The 18,477-nt window shown below is 37.2% G+C and overlaps 2 protein-coding genes across 2 annotated transcripts in view; one reads left to right on the top strand and one right to left on the bottom strand.

Annotated features, from left to right (window-relative positions):
• The window catches only part of LOC113729324 (uncharacterized), a 36,524-nt gene extending 33,929 nt beyond the window's left edge, over positions 1-2,595 (bottom strand). Inside the window, 1 exon segment of the mRNA XM_072048160.1 lies at positions 2,484-2,595. Coding sequence (XP_071904261.1) covers positions 2,484-2,595 — 112 coding nt within the window.
• Positions 2,596-10,354: 7,759 nt separating this feature from the next.
• On the top strand, positions 10,355-13,903 carry LOC113688603 (protein SCARECROW-like). The gene is made up of 2 exons (XM_027206478.2): positions 10,355-12,791; positions 13,165-13,903. The coding sequence occupies exons 1-2, from the start codon at positions 10,687-10,689 to the stop codon at positions 13,589-13,591; spliced, it is 2,532 nt and encodes an 843-aa protein (XP_027062279.1). The 5' UTR covers positions 10,355-10,686; the 3' UTR covers positions 13,592-13,903.
• The last annotated feature ends 4,574 nt before the right edge of the window (positions 13,904-18,477 follow it).

Below are 18,477 nucleotides of genomic sequence, written 5' to 3' on the forward strand. Positions count from 1 at the left end.
TACTAGCTATTTATGAGTATTTTATTCTGAATCATTTAATTTATGTTAAATACATAAATATTTATAAGTAAAATTCAAAAAGTATTACACTAATATTTTTACTAAAGGGAAACTAGTAGGTTTTTTATTTAATATAAATTAAATATGTGAAAGTAACACTTACAGGTGGTTTAATTAGTTACTTAATTTGTTGACAAGAAACAAGGTTTCTTCTACAAAATTTGTTCATTAGGTTTCTCTAAATAATTAGGGTATAAAGGTAAATTTTCATAATCTTTTATTACCAAATCTAGCACAAATTTCTCGTCACACTTCTTAAAATAATATTTTAATGGCACTTTTTCTAGCCTGGATTGAATATGCAAAAAATCAATAAGTTCAAGGGAGGTCAGTGCTATTTCTTAAATCACAGGAGAAATGAGAGCCAGTGTCAAAAATCTCAGAGAAGGTTTCTACAATTATCCCTTGAAAAAAAAAATTCTTTCTTTATGTCCCTACATGCACACAATTAAAAAAAATTCATCTGTCAATCACCACATGACTATTAAATAAAGGGTGTGTTTCGATTGCATTTTTTTTTTGACTATTTATAAAAAAAAATACTGTAGCGATTTGATATTTGTAAAATAAAAAGGTGATTGAAAAATATGTTCATGGAAAACGTAATAATTTTTCTTTGAAAATCTGCAATCCAAACACAATTTTTTGTCTTGAAAATAATTGCATCTGACACATAAAAACAAACCTAATAATAGGAAATTTACATGGTTACCACATTTGTCTAATAGGAAACTCCAAACCTAATAAAGGAGAAGGGAAGAAAGCAGCGAATTTGAGAGTCGAACTAGGGATCTTATGATCACCTAGCTAACGTCTCTGTCAACTAATTTGAGTTTTGGAGTACATTAATACTAAATATAAAACTAAATAGTCGTAAGTACTCGATTTGATAATTAATTTGATTAGACGATGGGTCACCATTAGAGTTTGACATTGACAAGGGGTTACTAATAAAGAACTTGATAGAATTTGGTAAGAGATTCCTAAAAGCTCGACACTCAATATGCAAGGAATTGATACCTCTATGGAACCTACTTATTTAAAGAATGTATATAAACTGGGAAGAGGGTGCCAAAGCATGGTCGTCCTCCATGTCTTGCTGACGTGCGGGTTGTGAAAGTGGCCCATGAGCTGGAAATTTCTGCATCTTTTGTTCTTGGAACCACAAAAGGCATCAAATGTCTTTTGTCCTTGGAACCCAACAGTACTGTATTTATTGCGTCCTTGCTAGCAACCTTATAAGAAAGGCAGCGTGCTTTTTATTGAGCTGTTAAAATTGGGATGGTGATGATTAGCTTCCTATTAAAAGCAGATAATAGGATGCTAGAACCTGAATGACTTATCGGCACTTGCTTCCTATTTGAGCAAATTTCAGCTTGAATTACTCCTGTTGTGGGATCAATTAGTTATAAATTATTAGTTAAATAAATTAGAGTGTCCAATAGGAACATTGAATTTTGACTTAATTACTAACACTGCCCAATAATAAATATATATCTTCGAGTAGACGGACGACTATACATTCGTTCGCTATGCTCGCCTCGAGCGTCTTAATGGTTCCTCGGATTTGAAACGCAAAGGCACTCTTTGCGGCTTTTCATGAAGCTTCTCGGCCCAGCTTTTCATGAATGAAGGTGGAAAGTAGCTTTTTAGTCATTCTTCATGCAGACGTCTGGACTTATATTCCTCTCCTACAGCTTATTTTGCACCTGCTGCTCAGCCTTCGGCCCTTCGCTGGTTTTGTTGCATTTTTTGGGCTGTTACTATTACCATCGATATACTCCTTGTTGCTATTAGCTAGAAGAGGTGTTCATCCTGTTTCTACTTTAGAGTTCTTTTTTTATCAGATTATATTTCTTGTTTCATGCCTATCCAGGTTCTAACCTTAATGAGGCTGTTATTCTATCAATATGCATTCAGTTTGACTTGTTTACTGATTAACATTTTTCGTTAGTAAGATTAGTACCTGTCACTATATTGCTTTTCCATGGTGAGTGCTGTTTAGATAGTTTACGTTAGTCGGTTGTCAACTGCTTAGCTGGTTATGTAGTGTGCGTTGCCTTTGTTAGCTCGTTACTTGTTTTTTTTCTTTCTCTTTGGCACCATCGTTTTATATGCTGATGTTTTTTAAGTTACTGCTATTCCTCCTATCTGTATGTGTTTAGTTTTATATTTTGTTTGCTCATTGCATATGTCATTGTTCCTAGGACTATTCTTTGTTATTTCTTTCTGCTGGGTTTCGCTTCTTAGAGAAAATGTCATGTTTTTTGTTCGCTGAAGCTCGCTTTTATAGATGAGTCACTGCTGTTTTGTATTATTTATGCCATTTGCTGCGAGTTGAGTTGTGAAAACATATCCTAGACAAAGTTACTTTGCCGAGCCTACCAAAGTTACTCTAAATGGTCATGGACTAGCATCTTTACCAGGTTCTGTATCCAATGCACCAAATATTTCTGAGGCTCTCATTGGATTGACTGGCGTTCCAACGCTATCTGCTAATGCAGGTATGACTGCTTCCTTTTTTTTCGCTGCCATTTAAGTGGTGGCTTCTTTCGTCTTGTCAAGTTGGTCGCTGTCAGTCGTCCTTCTATCACTGCTTATGGCCTGCTTCTTTTACTTTCTTGTGCTTGCTTAATTTATGGTTTCACCTAATTGCTGCTACCGCTAATGTCCGATGCTTCAATTTTCTACAAGGTAAATGTAAAAATAGTAGCAGAAGAACTCTTTCTCGGTTGGACAGGATTGCAGAAAAAGTTTTGGCCCTGCCTTATACTCTGCCCTGTCAGTATTGCGGAGCACAGCAATTCCATATGGAACCTCCTAACTTTTGCTTTCGGGAGGAAGAGTTAGCCTTGTGAGCTCATCGATGCCTTATGATCTTCGGCGCTTGTTCACTGGAGAAGATGAGGAGTGTGAACACTTTAGGAAAAATGTTCGCACTTACAATAATAACGTCGCTTTTACGTCATTGGGTGCAAAGTATGATAGAGAACTAACTAAAAACAGGAATGGCCTTTATACATTTTGTGTCCAGGGCCAGGTCTATCATTATCTTGATGTGCAGTCGCGCGATGGTAAAGCTTCTGGTATTCAGTTATACTTCTTTGATACCCTTGAAGAGCTTGCCAGGAGAGTTGATGGATCGCCCAAGTTAAGAGAAACTACTCTCAGGCTGCTTCTGCGTATCCTTGCAGACAACCCTTATGCCAAATTCTTTAAAGATCTCTGAGGTGTGTCAAATCTTGATGACCATAGGATCGTACTCAACTGCAATGTGAGTCTGGATCATCGTGTATATAACCTCCCAACTGCTTCACAGGTTGCAGCGATATGGACTGGAGATGGTGATCAATTGACTAATGCTTCTGCTCATATTCAGGTGTATAGTTACTCGGATACAAGCCATAAGATCAAGTATTTTTATTCTTGCTATGACTCTCTGCAGTATCCTTTGTTGTTTCCTCGCAGCGAATGTGGATGGCATCCTGGTATCCAGCGGGTTTAGGTGAAAAATAAAAAACGAAAGGATCCTACCTCTGACAAATATGGAGTAGAAAAGCAGTTCTCATGGTATCATAGTTTCCATGTTTACTCCATCATGAAAAATGAATAAATTTAGATCAATCAAAAATAGAAGTTTCCCTGTATCATGTTTCTTTTTTCAAGTGTTTAATATAAGGATTATTTTTGCTCATATATTATTCCATTCTCCGCAACTTCTTTTTCTTTACCAGTTTAGACTTAGCAAATGAAAAATTCTCTTGCTGAAAAAGTTGCCAACAACACACGGCTTCTTCCAGACATTTCTTTTTTTTTTTTCTAACCTCAGTGCCTCCGTACTTGCTCCTAAAGAACATCCAAGGTGTATGTCAAAGGTTATAGGACAAAAAATAAAAAAAAGTACTTACATTTCCAGTATATATTCTATAACCATGCTAAGAATCCAAAAAAAAAAAACTTCCGTCCTAACTAAATAATTTCTCTGTACAACAAATCTTTTCTGAAATACATGTTCACTGTCTTCTCAACTTGGGCATATTTACAACGTACCACCGTGCGCAAGCACGGTGAACATCTCCTAGTTCTCTTTTGTTTGTATTCAGTTGACACACATGCTTGTTGAATAAGTGATTATTTGTCATGTTTTTATATACAACTCCTTATTCAAATATGTAAAATGATTGTATAAATCTTTTTTAGAATAATGTTAATTTTACCTGCATAAAATATTGGATTTCTCTCGTGTGGCTCTTATGACACTATCCAAGTTTTAAATTCAAACAAGGAAATTAATTTAACATGATTTGTATTGATTTTCGTTTGATAAATGTTAATTCTTTTTTTTTGTACCTTCTGTATTAGTAGATAGAGAGTATGCAATGGGTATTCCAAACCTATTGGGATAATTTTCTAATAAAATTTTTTTACATTTTTAGTAAATATATTTCTAAGTTATCTTTTTATATCACATACATTAAATTAGTATAATACATTTTTCTAAATTTTTTTAAAAAATAGTGATCCAAACTGAAGTTAGGTTTTAATAAGAGGAAATTTTTGAAGTACTCTACTCATTATCGTTCTTATTAGGGGTAGGCAAAATTATTCGCTTATTCGAAAAATCGTCATATCCTATCCAATGCGAAAATTAGGATACCGAAATTGTATTATTTGATCGGGTCAAAAGAGGGTCATGTACTCGCTAATATGCGAGGCATGTTAGGGTCACATAATTAAAAATTAACCCCCCCCCACACACACACACATATATATATATTTTTATTTATTTATTTATTTATTTTTATATACATATTATAAAATAATAATTTAGAGCTAAATAAGTAATTTCATTGAATAAATTGTATTACAAATATGAGAGACTATTATTTGGATAGAGTGTTATTTGAAATATTATTTGCAATAATTATTGTAGTACTTTTTGTGATGTGATATATGTGAGATAAAAAGGTGATTGAAAATATAAAAGGGTGGATTGAAAATTGTGTTTATGATGCAAACGAAATATTATTTGAAAAAATAGGGTATCTAAACAAACCCTTGTTTGTTTACAAGATTAATTTGTAGAGATCATGATCTTATGTTTCATAGAAAAGAATTTAATTAATGTGGAACATATATTCAAAAAAAATTTACTATTTACTTCAAATTTTTATTGATTTTGAATTCGTTTAATTTTTTTCCTTTACCTTATATTCTCTTTGCATGCTTGTTTCTTGATGAAAAATTTTTTTTTGAGAAAAAATTATTTATTAAATTTTAGATGAATGTGTAAAATATAAAATTAAATTAATAGAAATCATTTTTTTGAAAAAATTAAATAATAAGCGGGGCGGAAGCGGTACCGTTGATCCGACCTATCTTAGCAAGTACCCTATAACTGGATACCCGTTAATATATGAAGCGGGTAAGAGTTAGAAAATGACTGACTAGCAAAATACGAGTCACATATTGTTTGGACAGCAATTTTTCAAAAAAAAAATTACTACGTTTCGTGAACACATTTTTCAATCATTTTTTTATCTCACATAAATCAAATTGTTATAGTAATTTTTTTATAAAAAAATTTTAAAAAATTTTCTAAATTTTTTGTTAAATGATGGACGGAACGAATACCCACCCCCCACACCACCCGTAGTTCCTATGTATTACAGCACAGCACAGAAATATCCGAACGTTAAATGAGAGGGAAATTTTTTTTTTGATAACCCGGAACAATGGGCCTGTTTGGAACCTGAGTTATTTGGGAGTTTGTCTAAAACTTTACTGTAGTGCATTGTAGAAGTTTTTGAAAAAATTTTGTAGAAGTTTTTGTAAGGTGAAAAACTTTTTTGTAGAAGTTTTTGTAAGATAAAAAATTTTGTAAAAGTTTTTGTAGAGTGAATTTTTTTTTTCCTTTTCTTTTTTTCTTTCTCTTTCTTTTTCTTTTTTTCATTTTTCTTTTCTTTCCTCTCTTTCTTCTTCTTCTTCTTCCTTCCCCCTCCCGCCACCCCTCCCTTTCCCCTTCTCCTCTCCTTTGCATTTCCCCCACCACCCCCTTTCCCCGCCACCCTCTCTACCCCTTCCCCCTCCCCTCTGCACGCCACTCCCTCTGCCCCGCCACCCCCCTCCCCTGTTCCCCTTCCCGTTTCCCGTTTCCCGCCATCCCCTCTGCCCCGCCACCCTCCTTCCCTATTCCCCTGTTCCCCCGTCAGCCGTAGCGTTGGCGTGACTGGAAGGAGAAAGAAAAATCAGAGCAGGAGGAAAGTAACTGCTGCTGCTGTATAGGTCGGGGGAGTTTGGCCAGGGAGGGGAGGTGTGACAGCCCCACCTTCCCCTAAGGCGAACCAAAGGGGTTAGCGGACTGCTTGCCCAACTCTCGCCAGGACTAACGGTTCAGTATAGAGCGAGCTAATACGTTCCGGAACTTACAAACGCGTGTAAACAAGTCAAAATGTCAAAATAAAAAAAATGAAATCGGAGTCGGCTATGAATAGTAACCGACCCGTCAGAACCCAACCAAATATCAAGCAAACATTCACATCTTGAAATTTAGCATTTACAAGCCAAAGTGGCATACAAAAGTATTCAAAAGTGGATACATGTCTGGTTTGCCAAATCAAAAGAGAAACGGTCCCAAAAGTACAATTAGGGTTTCAATAAATGAGCTATACAAAAGATATGTCCAACTAACTCACTTCGGCAACCAATTATCAATTGCAGTCCAAAAGTATTTATTTTCCTGTAAGGAAAACAAAAGGAATAGGGTGAGCTTACGCCCAGTGAGATAATACCACTCAAGCAGCAAAGTTCACATAAGTATCAAGTTTTTCATTTCAATACATCAAAAATAAGCAAAGGCACACATCAATAGTGGTGGTAAAAGGATACGGGCGGCTCTCAAGAGCCCTTTTCCTCGTTTGCATTCTTGATCGGATCTCATTGACTCTCCGTCAACGTTTAAAAGTAACCAACCGTAGACTCCACTTTACTTCCATTCCTTCCACCCAACATACCCCTACCGGACCCGAACTCCAAACACTTGCACTGTGGTATTACTCGAGTATACCGGAATCGAGAGTCTCTCATACTACAAGATTCCATATAACAGTCCCCAAGGTTCATTAATTGGCACGACCAAGCCCTCGCCGGCTCGATTCAATCAATTACCAATGGGGTTGAGCTCAATGGTAACAATCATGGTCGTTGGATACTCGTCCAAATGACACCAAGTCAAGTACATTTCATTTCATGTAACATTCCATGTAACATTCCAATAACATGAGAAATAAGTGAGAGTGATAAAGTATACCATCACTTCAATCAATATCGATGGTGCAATAAACATTTAACTCATCCAGTTCAAGTATCAAAGCCATATAGTAACACACAAGTGAGTAATACACTCACCAAGCTTGAAAGTGATATTTCATGCACTTTCGTCAAAGGAACATCGTGAACCACCGTCACGCCCTAAAACACGCAAACAAGTACAATGAGACTCGATAACGAGTCATAAACCAAAGCCAAATATCACCAAAATAGGGTTCCCTAAGCATACACAAGCAATAGAGGAAACCAAAAAATCCGGAAATGGAGTAAGTGTTAACCCGAAAAAAAATAGTTTTTGACATCATTTTACGGTTTTGGTACCAATGGCACTACGATTATCGGATGAAGGTACAAGACCCACCGTTTCGAAGCTAAGAGATAGGGCTACAATATTACAGAAGGTCACTCAACCCAGTTTCGGGTATAACCAGGTCAAAAATGCAAGATACTACCCCAGAACCGCAAAAACAGATTCACAGAACGCATTCTAGTGCAAACATCATAAATCAAGCTACCTAAGTCCAAATCCAGAAATTCCAAAGCCATCTGAAAGCTAAGAAACAGGGCTACATTTCATCAGAAAATCTCAACAACCAATTCGGAAGCATTCCTAACCAAAATAACCAATTACAGAAGCAATTCCCAAATTCGGGTAAAACCAGGGCAGCAAGGGTAATTCCATCTTTTCTCAAGTTACGCTACTCCGATTGACCTGCAATTTTGCAGGCACCTCTAAAATATCATTCCCTACAACTTTTATGTTTTAACCCAAGGCCAATTCGGTCTCTAACTATGAGCTACAAAACCGGGCAGAATGTAATTCAAGGAACCCTAGCTTTCCAATTTTTCTTCCAAAACAGAAATTGCTTGCAATTAACCACTTTTTCCACTTTCTAGCTTCCTTAAAAACCATTTCCAATCATCATACATAACCACATAATCATATTCATATGAAAACAGAAAAATCCCCAATAATTACAAAACTTCACCAATTCAACCAAAAATCAAGATATAATCCATAAAAGTGCATCTTATACTACCACTAATCATGATTTAAGCATCATTAGAGGGAGGAGAGGGGTCTTTCTCAACTTACCTTAGCAACACAAGAAAGAGAGCAACTAGTCCTCTTAGCTTTCCAAGTAACTCCACAAAACAATTCACAAACACTCCCTTAAGGTTTTCTATGGAACAAAAACAAGAGTAGATGGTTGAGTGATTTGATTGAAGCAAGAGGGAATCAAGAAATTGAAGAGGTTTTCTTTCTTTCCTTCCTTGAGAGAGCCGGCCACTTGAGCTAGGAAATGGAGCAATTTTTGGTAAATTTTTAGTTTATTAAGTCAAATGGTAAAACATGGAATAGTAGTCATACAAGTCAAGCCAATAGGCAAGTGACACTTGTCACTTTATTTAATGCAAGTCTATCACTTTGTTTCCTCTCACACCAATCCAAATTGCAACCTCTACTTATCTCTTAACACCCGGTAAATTAATTCTAGTATCTAAAACTTAACCTAGTTGGCCGAATTTTTCCGAACTTTTTGCCCTAGTGGGTCCCACGTCTAGTATACGCTCTTAATTTCTCAAAACCTATTCGATACTAGAAAAATCATCTAAAAACTATATCTGCTCCTTAAAAGTATCTAGAAATTTTCCTAATCACGAAAATGCAGAAAACAAGCCATGAAAGATAATAAAACCTAGAAAATGGGAAAAATTGCGGGTTCTCACAGGAGGGGGAGAGGGGAGGGAAGGAGAGAGGGAGGGAGAAAGGAAAAGAAAATAATTTTGGGAACGTCGGCGCCGGAATAGATGGCCGACGCCGGAAACGGCGGCGGAGGTGCTGGCCGACGATGAAGGTATGGTGGATGGGGTGAGGGAGAAAGAAGACGAAAGATAGAAGTTTTTTGTGTATTAGATATTTTGGAGTGTGTAGGTTAAAAAATTTGATAAATTTTTTTGAATTCCTATAACTAAAGTTGTTAAAAAATTTGTTACTAAAAAACTTGACCAAAAAATTCACTTCCAAAGGGGCCAAAGAGGCCAAATGAGAGGGAAATTACTCCCAAGCATAAGCCGCAAACACCTTAGACGACGGAACTGTTGGGGTCATAACCCCGCCCCTGGCCAAACCATGTCCTAGGAGGTCGTGTACGAAAAGGGGGAAGCAAGAGAATGGGTGATGAGGTTTGATAGCCTCGGAAACCGAGAGCTCACGGCCGAAGTCCAATAGCCAAGTATCTGCGTGGTGGGATGGAGTTTTTCAAAGAGGGCAGGTAAAAAGAGGACATGCCGTGTTGTCAGTTGTGGTCAAGGAGCTGTCAAAATTCAGCCCCGTCCCAAAAGAAAACGCAGCGTAGCGTTTGACATTTTGCTTTCAACGGCATCATCACCTTCAGCTTTTTCTCCCTGATTTTAGTTGTTTGGTGCTTTCTTTAGTTTTGGCTCTGTTTGTTTGACTCAATTACCAGGATACTGTAGCACATAATAATAAGTAATGTTTGGTTTATTCTCGATCAGATCAACTTCTTCCTTTTGCTTTGACACTACAAGCATTGAGATCCATGCATGAATCGAGGGGCTCCGGACCCTATATCACTGGTCTACATCTAGTCTAATCTTGTAAGCGTATTTCTATTGATTATTATATCATTTTGTTAGAGGCAAGTAGAACTTTTGTACTCATCTTGTACACGTATTATTATGCGTAGTACTGCATATGTAGTAGCACTTTTGACTTTGAGATTTATGCATCATCTTCGAGCCAAAAAAAAAAAAAAGAAAAGAAAAACGAAGACTTTTAGGACAGTAATCCATTTAATCGAGCAGCGGCAGAAGAAGAAAGAAACAAATAGGTGGGTCCCGAGTGCTGTAAAAGTTGAAAGTCTTTTTAAGAAAATGTCAGGTTGTCAGATTGATGATGCCTTTCTTGCTCCCTCCTGTTTTTGTAATTAACCGAGACAGAAGGCCTTGAAATGATCGCATCAGTTGTTGAACCTGCTCTTAGCCTCGGAATCCCAATGCTCCTCCTGTCCAAGCCCCCGCATTGCTATCTGCTTGGCTTCTCTTCTTATCATTTAACTTATCATCTCCGGATCCTTCTTTCGACCCTCCTCCTCCTTCCCTCTAAATATGAATGCTACTACTGCTGCTTAACAACAATAATTTGTGTAAGCCGTAGCCAATTATTAATAACGTTATGCCAAGGAAATAACCCCAAGGGAAGACTGAAGAGGGGAGCTATCGTACGAGTGCTACTGCCACCGCCAATCTCTCTACCTCTCTGGACATTCACACATGGCAAAAGCCTTTTCCTTGGTCAACGACAGTGGCCGCCGGGGGAATTCAAGCCTCAACAATTGCAGCGACGACAGCCCATTGCCCATCTCCTCAAACAAGGACTTCAATGTGCCGCTGCATTCTTCTCTCAATCTCCACAGCGGAAAGATGGCGAGAAAGAGGGCAGCTTCTGATATAGAAATCCAGCCGGTCCAACGCTTTCTCCGTCGAACTGCCTCCCCAACGACTACCGCGGACATAATACCTTTGGATGAATTTGGGGTGTGCTCTATCAATATTGTAGACACTAATACAGGTGTTATCAACAATCCTAACCAGCACCAGCACCCTGACGACGTTCCCACCTACTCCACTACTATAGTGCTACCTTCTTGCACGGATTTGAGTGTGACGACGTCGTCGGCAGGTGGGACTGGGTCCGAGTCTGCCTTTTCCACTTCAAGCTCAAGTAACATGATGGGTTCCTTATCGCCTGCTCCTCTTCCTCACAATCTGATTCATCATCGCCAAAGGCCCCAAACCCCAACCCAGACCCCTTCTATATGTGTTTTCTCCGGTCTGCCCTTGTTCCCCCCCGACAGGAACAAATACGCAGCCGCTGGAGGAGCTGAACAGCTCCTTCCCAGTAGCACCAGCACCTCCTCCAATACTGCTGCTGGCATTGATGGTGCAATGTTATTCACCATGGAGGACAACACTACAGCAGCAGCATGGATCGACAGCATCATCAAGGATCTCATCCACAACTCCGCCAACGTCTCCATACCTCAGCTCATTCAGAACGTGAGGGAAATCATCCATCCTTGTAACCCTAATCTTGCTGCCCTCATCGAGTACAGGCTTCGTTCTCTCACTAGCAGCGCCGGGGCTGCCGACACCCCAAACCCTGATAATTACCATCCCGAGAGAAGAAGAAGAGAATCAATATCAGTACCACCTAATGTACAAAGACAAGAAGATTACTTCCACCTTCAAGGACAAGGGCATGGGCAGCTGTTAGCAGGATCTTCCGGGCTTAAACTCTATCTAGACGAAGACAACTTATTTTCTCACACTAACACCCACTCCCCGCTAATTCAGGACCAATACTTGAATTGGGGATTTGCTCTTCCGAGAACTGCTTCTACTGCTGTGGGAGGAAATAGCCAGCAACAGCAGCCCATGCGCAATAATGATCCAACTGCAGCAGCGGCTACTGGAGTTTCTTATGTTTCTTCCGCTACCGTCACTAATTTGGCCAATCAAGTGCACCACCGATCACAACAACAGCAGCAGTCTTCTGAGCCAGAGGAGACTCAAACCCCCCAGCCCTCGGAGCAGCAACACCGGGATTCTCCACCTCCTCCTGATGCTGATGCCGCTGCCGCCGTCACCGCTGCTTCTTCAGCTTCAAGGAGTTTGAGAAACGAAGAAATTCGACAGCAGAAGAGAGACGAACAAGGTTTGCACCTGTTGACCTTGCTCTTACAGTGTGCGGAGGCCGTAGCGGCGGATAATCTGGAGGAGGCAAACAACATGCTCTTGGAAATTTCAGAACTCTCGACGCCATTCGGTACATCCGCACAACGTGTGGCTGCCTATTTCTCTGAGGCCATGTCCGCTAGACTTGTGAGTTCGTGCTTGGGAATTTATGCATCTCTGCCCGCTGTGCCGCACAGCCAGAAGATGGTTTCGGCTTTTCAAGTTTTCAATGGGATCAGCCCCTTTATAAAGTTCTCTCATTTCACAGCCAACCAGGCCATTCAGGAAGCCTTTGACAGGGAGGAAAGGGTGCACATCATAGACCTTGACATAATGCAAGGTCTGCAGTGGCCAGGGCTCTTTCACATTTTGGCATCACGGCCTGGGGGGCCTCCCTTTGTTCGCATGACCGGGCTGGGCACCTCCATGGAAGCCTTGGAGGCCACTGGCAAGCGTTTGTCGGATTTTGCGGAGAAGTTAGGTCTCCCATTTGAGTTTAACGCGGTTGCTGATAAAGTTGGAAACTTGGATCCTGGTAGATTGAAGGTCAGCAAGAGGGAAGCAGTTGCAGTTCACTGGTTACAGCATTGTCTGTATGATGTCAGTGGCTCAGACAACAGTACCCTCAGGCTCTTGCAAAGGTGAAAATGATTATTCGATCACTAATTAAATTAATTTTAGTAATTCATAGGGATTTGCTTTACCTGGCTGCTCAATATATATGTCCGTCTTTGGGGCATTGCTTGCTTAAGATAAATTTCTACACAAAAAGTAGCTCCGCATTGCACATAGCTGTATTTATTGAGCATATACGGTAGATGCGAGGCCCTCTCTCTCGGCATCTCTAAAGTAGGAGCAACCACTAAAAGCTAGCTTGGGGTGTGTGAGTCGTAAATGTTTCTTGATAGTCGAATGAAATGGTTCAACCTTCGCAACGGTGGGCAAAACTATCTTGTTACAAATAGTGGCCGTGACTATATGGTTTTGAAATCAGTAAAATGTTTACTTTCTCAGATTGGCTCCCAAAGTGGTAACGGTCGTAGAGCAGGATCTAAGCCATGCGGGTTCCTTCTTGGGAAGATTCGTGGAGGCAATACACTATTACTCGGCATTGTTTGATTCGCTGGGTGCCTGCTACGGGGAGGAGAGTGAAGAAAGGCATGTAGTGGAGCAGCAACTCCTGTCGAGGGAGATACGGAATGTGCTAGCTTTTGGTGGTCCGTCAAGAAGCAGCGGCGACAAGTTCAACAATTGGAGGCAGAAGCTTCTGCAGTCAGGCTTCAAGGGTATCTCTTTGGGGGGGAATGCTGCAGCCCAGGCCACCCTTTTGCTTGGAATGTTTCCTTCAGACGGGTACACCTTAGTTGAGGACAACGGCACCCTCAAGCTTGGGTGGAGGGACCTGTGCTTGCTTACTGCATCTGCATGGAGGCCCTCCTAAATCATGCTTCTGCTGAAAGCCCTCCACCGTCCACGCTTCTCTCACTAATTTTCCATGGATTAGCAGTTGCTATCCTTCATCTTTTCGCTAGCTACCTTTTCGTTCTTTTTTTTTTCTTTTTTTTTTCCTTTTGTAATTCTCAGAATCAACGTGGTCTACCTTTCTAAATCGAATATTTACATAGCCTCAGCGGAGATCTTTGTTCTTTGCTTGAGGATCAACCCGAAAGTCTGAATTTTACGTTGCATTCGATGACGATGTGATATTAGCCAACTACAATGCTCTCAAAATTTCCGTTCTCTTTTTTCTGTATTGTTGTTGAATCATTTCAATAGTTTGAACTACTTGCATTTTGATTGCATGCTAAACAGCAGTAAAATATTCAATTCAAGAACCTCATCATACATGCCTGGCTGAAAATTGGTTTTTAGGAAATAGATAAATATGTAATAAATGATTCATACAACAAATTAGAAAAGATTCGCTATTGAAGCTGAAACTTGGTTAAAACAAATAGATATGTCTGAAAGGAGTGCTACAGTGTTTCTTAAAAATATTATTTCAAATAATTTTTTATCCAAACGTAAAGTTTAAACGGCCTAAACGTTCCATAATTCAAAAACAGAAGAATAACGGAACATACATGATGATATTTGTGACCCAATGGAAATGAAATATAACTCATTTAATTGCATAAGCTTGAACTAAATGTGGAGTGTGTTTAGATATGAGATTATTTGAGATATAACATTTTTTATATTGTGAGGTATGTAAAATAAAAAAAATTGATTGAAAAATGTGTTTATGATATAAATAAATATAAGCAAAATTTTCGTGGGAAAGAAAGACCCTAAATTTTTCCTTGTTTGAACTATTTAATGGTTTGAACCGCTTGGTTTTTTACCCTTAAAAAAAACTGCTTGCATTTTGATTGTAGCAATTATGAGTAAAATATTGAAGACCCTAAAATTTTGGCCCACATACATGCTCACGAAAATGTGAGTCTATCTAACAAGTACCCATTGAAATGGAGTTTACATGACGAAATTATATAAATATGAGGGAAGGTAAGTAATTATTAGTAAACATTTGTAAATTTGGTGTAATTTAAGTGTATTAATGAGTGCTGATTGATAGCATCTTTAAAAAAATTGATAAATATGTTATAAAATGAATTGTGTAACAAAACAAGTTCACTAACGAGGTTGAGAATTTAAGTTAAACCCAATAGAAATTGCTTAAATAAACTATATAATGACCAGCTAAAGATTCACTAATAAAGTCTAAATGGACTGAGTATTCCATCAATCTAGAAAAAAAAAAGAAAAAGGAAAAATTCAATTTGTGATTCAATAGTGGGATTGAAATATAGCTCATTTAATTAATTTAAACTGGAATTAAATATGGCTTATAATTTACCACAAAAATTAATAATGCCCATACCTGTTTCTAAATATATGATTTGTTTTCGTAATTTAGACATGAAAAGTAAGGGAATAAAAAATTAATAAAAATGTAAGGGAGAATTCTTTTTTCTTCTTCTACAAGTTTCAGAGTATGTGCCAAAAAAATAAATGATATTTCCATAAATAGATTTAAGTAAAGAAGCAAGGGTAGGATTCCCTTATGAGTTATGACTACGAGAGAAGGGTATTTAGATCTTTTTTGTATCCCTTACTATGTACGCTAATTTGGCATTGTGTGATAAAGTACAGCGTTCAAGAATACATACCAATTTGGATCAACAGGGCTGCGACTACATTGTTTATCGAGTCTTTCACGTATTGTGAGCATGCAATTTTTTAAATTTCTCCTCTTTGAGATAATTGTACTAATCATCTCTCACGTATAGTTGATATGAAAATATAGTCATTCAGAAAGAAAATGAGTGATTTTAATTTTTAGCATACAAATTGTGCTCGTTTTTTGTCCTTTAACACATTTTCTGACCAATTTTGATCGGAATGAATCATGGATCTGTCACATGTTCAATATATAAAGAATAAACTTAACAAATCACTTGTTATGGAGATCGATTGATTCAGTCAAAACACTTAAAAAATTGGATAAATATTTGGGTAGACACTTAAAAAAAAAAACGAATAGCCTTTTGTCATTTGTGTAACTTGACGAAACGAAATACGCTATCCCACCAATTGTCATCAAAGTTTGTATTGTACATGTAACCGTGATCACCTTATGTTAAAATTGTACTTTGCTGCAACACCCATGTAAGGAGGATGTTCCTTATCTATCAGATAACTCACTTCCTTGGTGATTTATTCACATGGGCTACATTGAAATGGTTACGGTAGCATTTACAAACTTTGATGAAGTACAGAAATAACCGCCTTCTCAAATATAAATTGCTCTATAATGCATTGAAAGCCGCTTGGTCAGTTAGGGTCTAGAAATAGCAAATGGACTGATAAAGTATTGCCTCTAAGCAATACTCAAGTTACAAGGACGTGCCTTATACCTGTAAGGATACTCACTCTCATGCTATTTGTTCACCTGGCCTACATTGAAATAGCCGTGGTGGCATTTGTAAACTTACTTCAAAGTTACTGCCGTCTCCAACGAAAATTATTCTATAATGTAAGGAAAGTAACCTGGTCAATTAGGGTTTAAAAATCACAGTTGGACCAATAGAATTTGCTTATAAGTAATAACCAAACAACAAGAACATACCTGACCACTCCACAGTACTCACTTTCTTGATGATTCATTTACCTTGGTTACATTGAAGTGGTCAGTCCTGGTATTTGCAATCTTACTTCATGAAGCATAGAATGCAACTGCATTCTTAAATGAGAATTATTCTGTAGCGTATGAAAATTAACTTGTTACAAGTACATACACTATGGAGAGGTGATGAATACACTGTACTGACCGAAAGTTTGTATGCCCAAAAGTCAATCAACTTTTACGGTTTAACATGCAATTGAACTATTTATATTATAATAAATGATATTTTTATCATATTAATTGCAAATATATTTATATTTGTGCATTTTTTTGAATTTTTTGTAGAAAAATTACTGTAGCGATTTGATATATGTGAGGTAAAAATGTGATTGGAAAATGTGTTTACGGAAAACATAATAAAGCCCCATACAAAGCCTTAATCGATGAAATCATAAGAGTTATGATGGTGAGATTCATTCGATTGTAAACAAGATTTATTCGTAAATATCTCTAATCAAAGTATTAACAAGAAAGGGGATTATTAATACGGTTAGACTAATATATATTATGCCGTTTCTATATAAGAAGTAGCAGATTTTATCTATTACGCTGTGTGAGACACCTAAACTAATATATAGGTGCTTGACAGATTGATCAAATTCACTAGATTGATCAGCATAGAGATATCCTTTAAGTTCCAAAAGATTAATCTCTAAGTGACGTTTGTGTAAGTAATCATTAGATTTAAGGTTATTATAGTATCTTGAGTACGGACAGATATATTTTGTTTGTTATATAATTGCTCCCGTAACAGAGAATGTTCACATCATTAATAGATGAGTATATATTTGAAATATAGAAAGGTAGTGAATAACCTATAAAGATTTTATCACCTCTTATGAAAAAGGAGTTATCTCATATCTAGCTACTTGTAAAAATATAATTCCGAACTCTTAGCACTAAGTGGAAAAATCTTAGAACATGTTTCTAAGTACTTCTTCACTGGAGCTATATTTTGGTACAAGAAATGAACATTAATCACGTAATAGAATAGGCACAACTTATTCCAAAATTAATGTGAGATAAGTGTGATAAAAGATATTAATTATACAATAAGCATTCATTAAAATGTGAATCATCTACTTAACTTTTCTAATTACTTGGATCATCATGATGCATTGTCAGATGCCATTTTTTTATGTATAAGTATGATTTAATTGATTAATGGAATCAATGATAAATTAAAATGAGTTTTAATTTATCCAATTCTTATTTATTAAGAATTATAACTCATACTTATTGCCAATGTATATGAGAACCTAATGGGTCACACATATTAAGAACTTTTTAACTGGATTAAATAAATTTCAAGTAGGAACTTGGTAGATAAGTTTTTATAACTTATAGTTTAATTTGTGGGACAAATTAAATTTGGGAGACTTATAGTGCAAATAAGATCAAGTCTTCTAAATACAAGTGTTGTATTAGAATAAGGAAATTGAATCCTATTGGAAACTGGTTTCAGGTTTCTATAAGGATATGGATACCTTATTTATCTATAAATACTGACTAAACTTTTGCTAACAAGACTAAACGACACACAAATTATCTAATCGACACACAAATTGTCTTGTGAGATTTTTGAGAAAAATCTTGAGAGAAAAATACCCAAAATTCTTCACAAGGAAATAATGGAAAATTCTCATATCTTATTTCTATTATTGGAGCAAGTTTTTCATGGTGAAAAATTAGGGTTTTTTCTTAACCAATTTATGGGAAGTGTCTTGGCAAATTTGACCTAGGAGGTTCTAACTAAGGAGGTTCATGCGGATCCCCGTTAGGGGTCGAATGTCTGTACAGCTATGTGGATCACTTTATCCCTCTACTTCAGATATCCACCGGTTCAAGAAGATCTCTATGGATTGAGATAATCTTATTGAATGACTCTGTGTCACATGGATTTAATCAAATGTCACATGAATTGAAGTGGTGAGATGTTTGGGTCGAGATTCAATCAGTCAGACCGGTTCAACTCTGGTTTAATAATTTTTTTAAAAATAATTTATATAAATATATATGTACAAAATAAGACATGCAATGGACTAGTTTAAGACTTTATATGAAAAGTTTAATATTTTCAAAGAACTTGGATTTTCACAAATAAAAATTTTAAATTATAAGTTGCAACAAATAAATTT

The sequence above is a fragment of the Coffea arabica genome, chromosome 5e (genome assembly GCF_036785885.1).
Source record: "Coffea arabica cultivar ET-39 chromosome 5e, Coffea Arabica ET-39 HiFi, whole genome shotgun sequence".
Lineage (NCBI taxonomy): Eukaryota > Viridiplantae > Streptophyta > Magnoliopsida > Gentianales > Rubiaceae > Coffea > Coffea arabica.

Coding starts and splice junctions, on each gene's coding strand:
- LOC113688603 (XM_027206478.2), top strand. CDS start 10,687: ATGGCAAAAGCCTTTTCCTTGGTCAACGACAGTGGCCGCCGGGGGAAT. Junction 12,792..13,164: donor ACCCTCAGGCTCTTGCAAAG/GTGAAAATGATT, acceptor TTACTTTCTCAG/ATTGGCTCCCAAAGTGGTAA.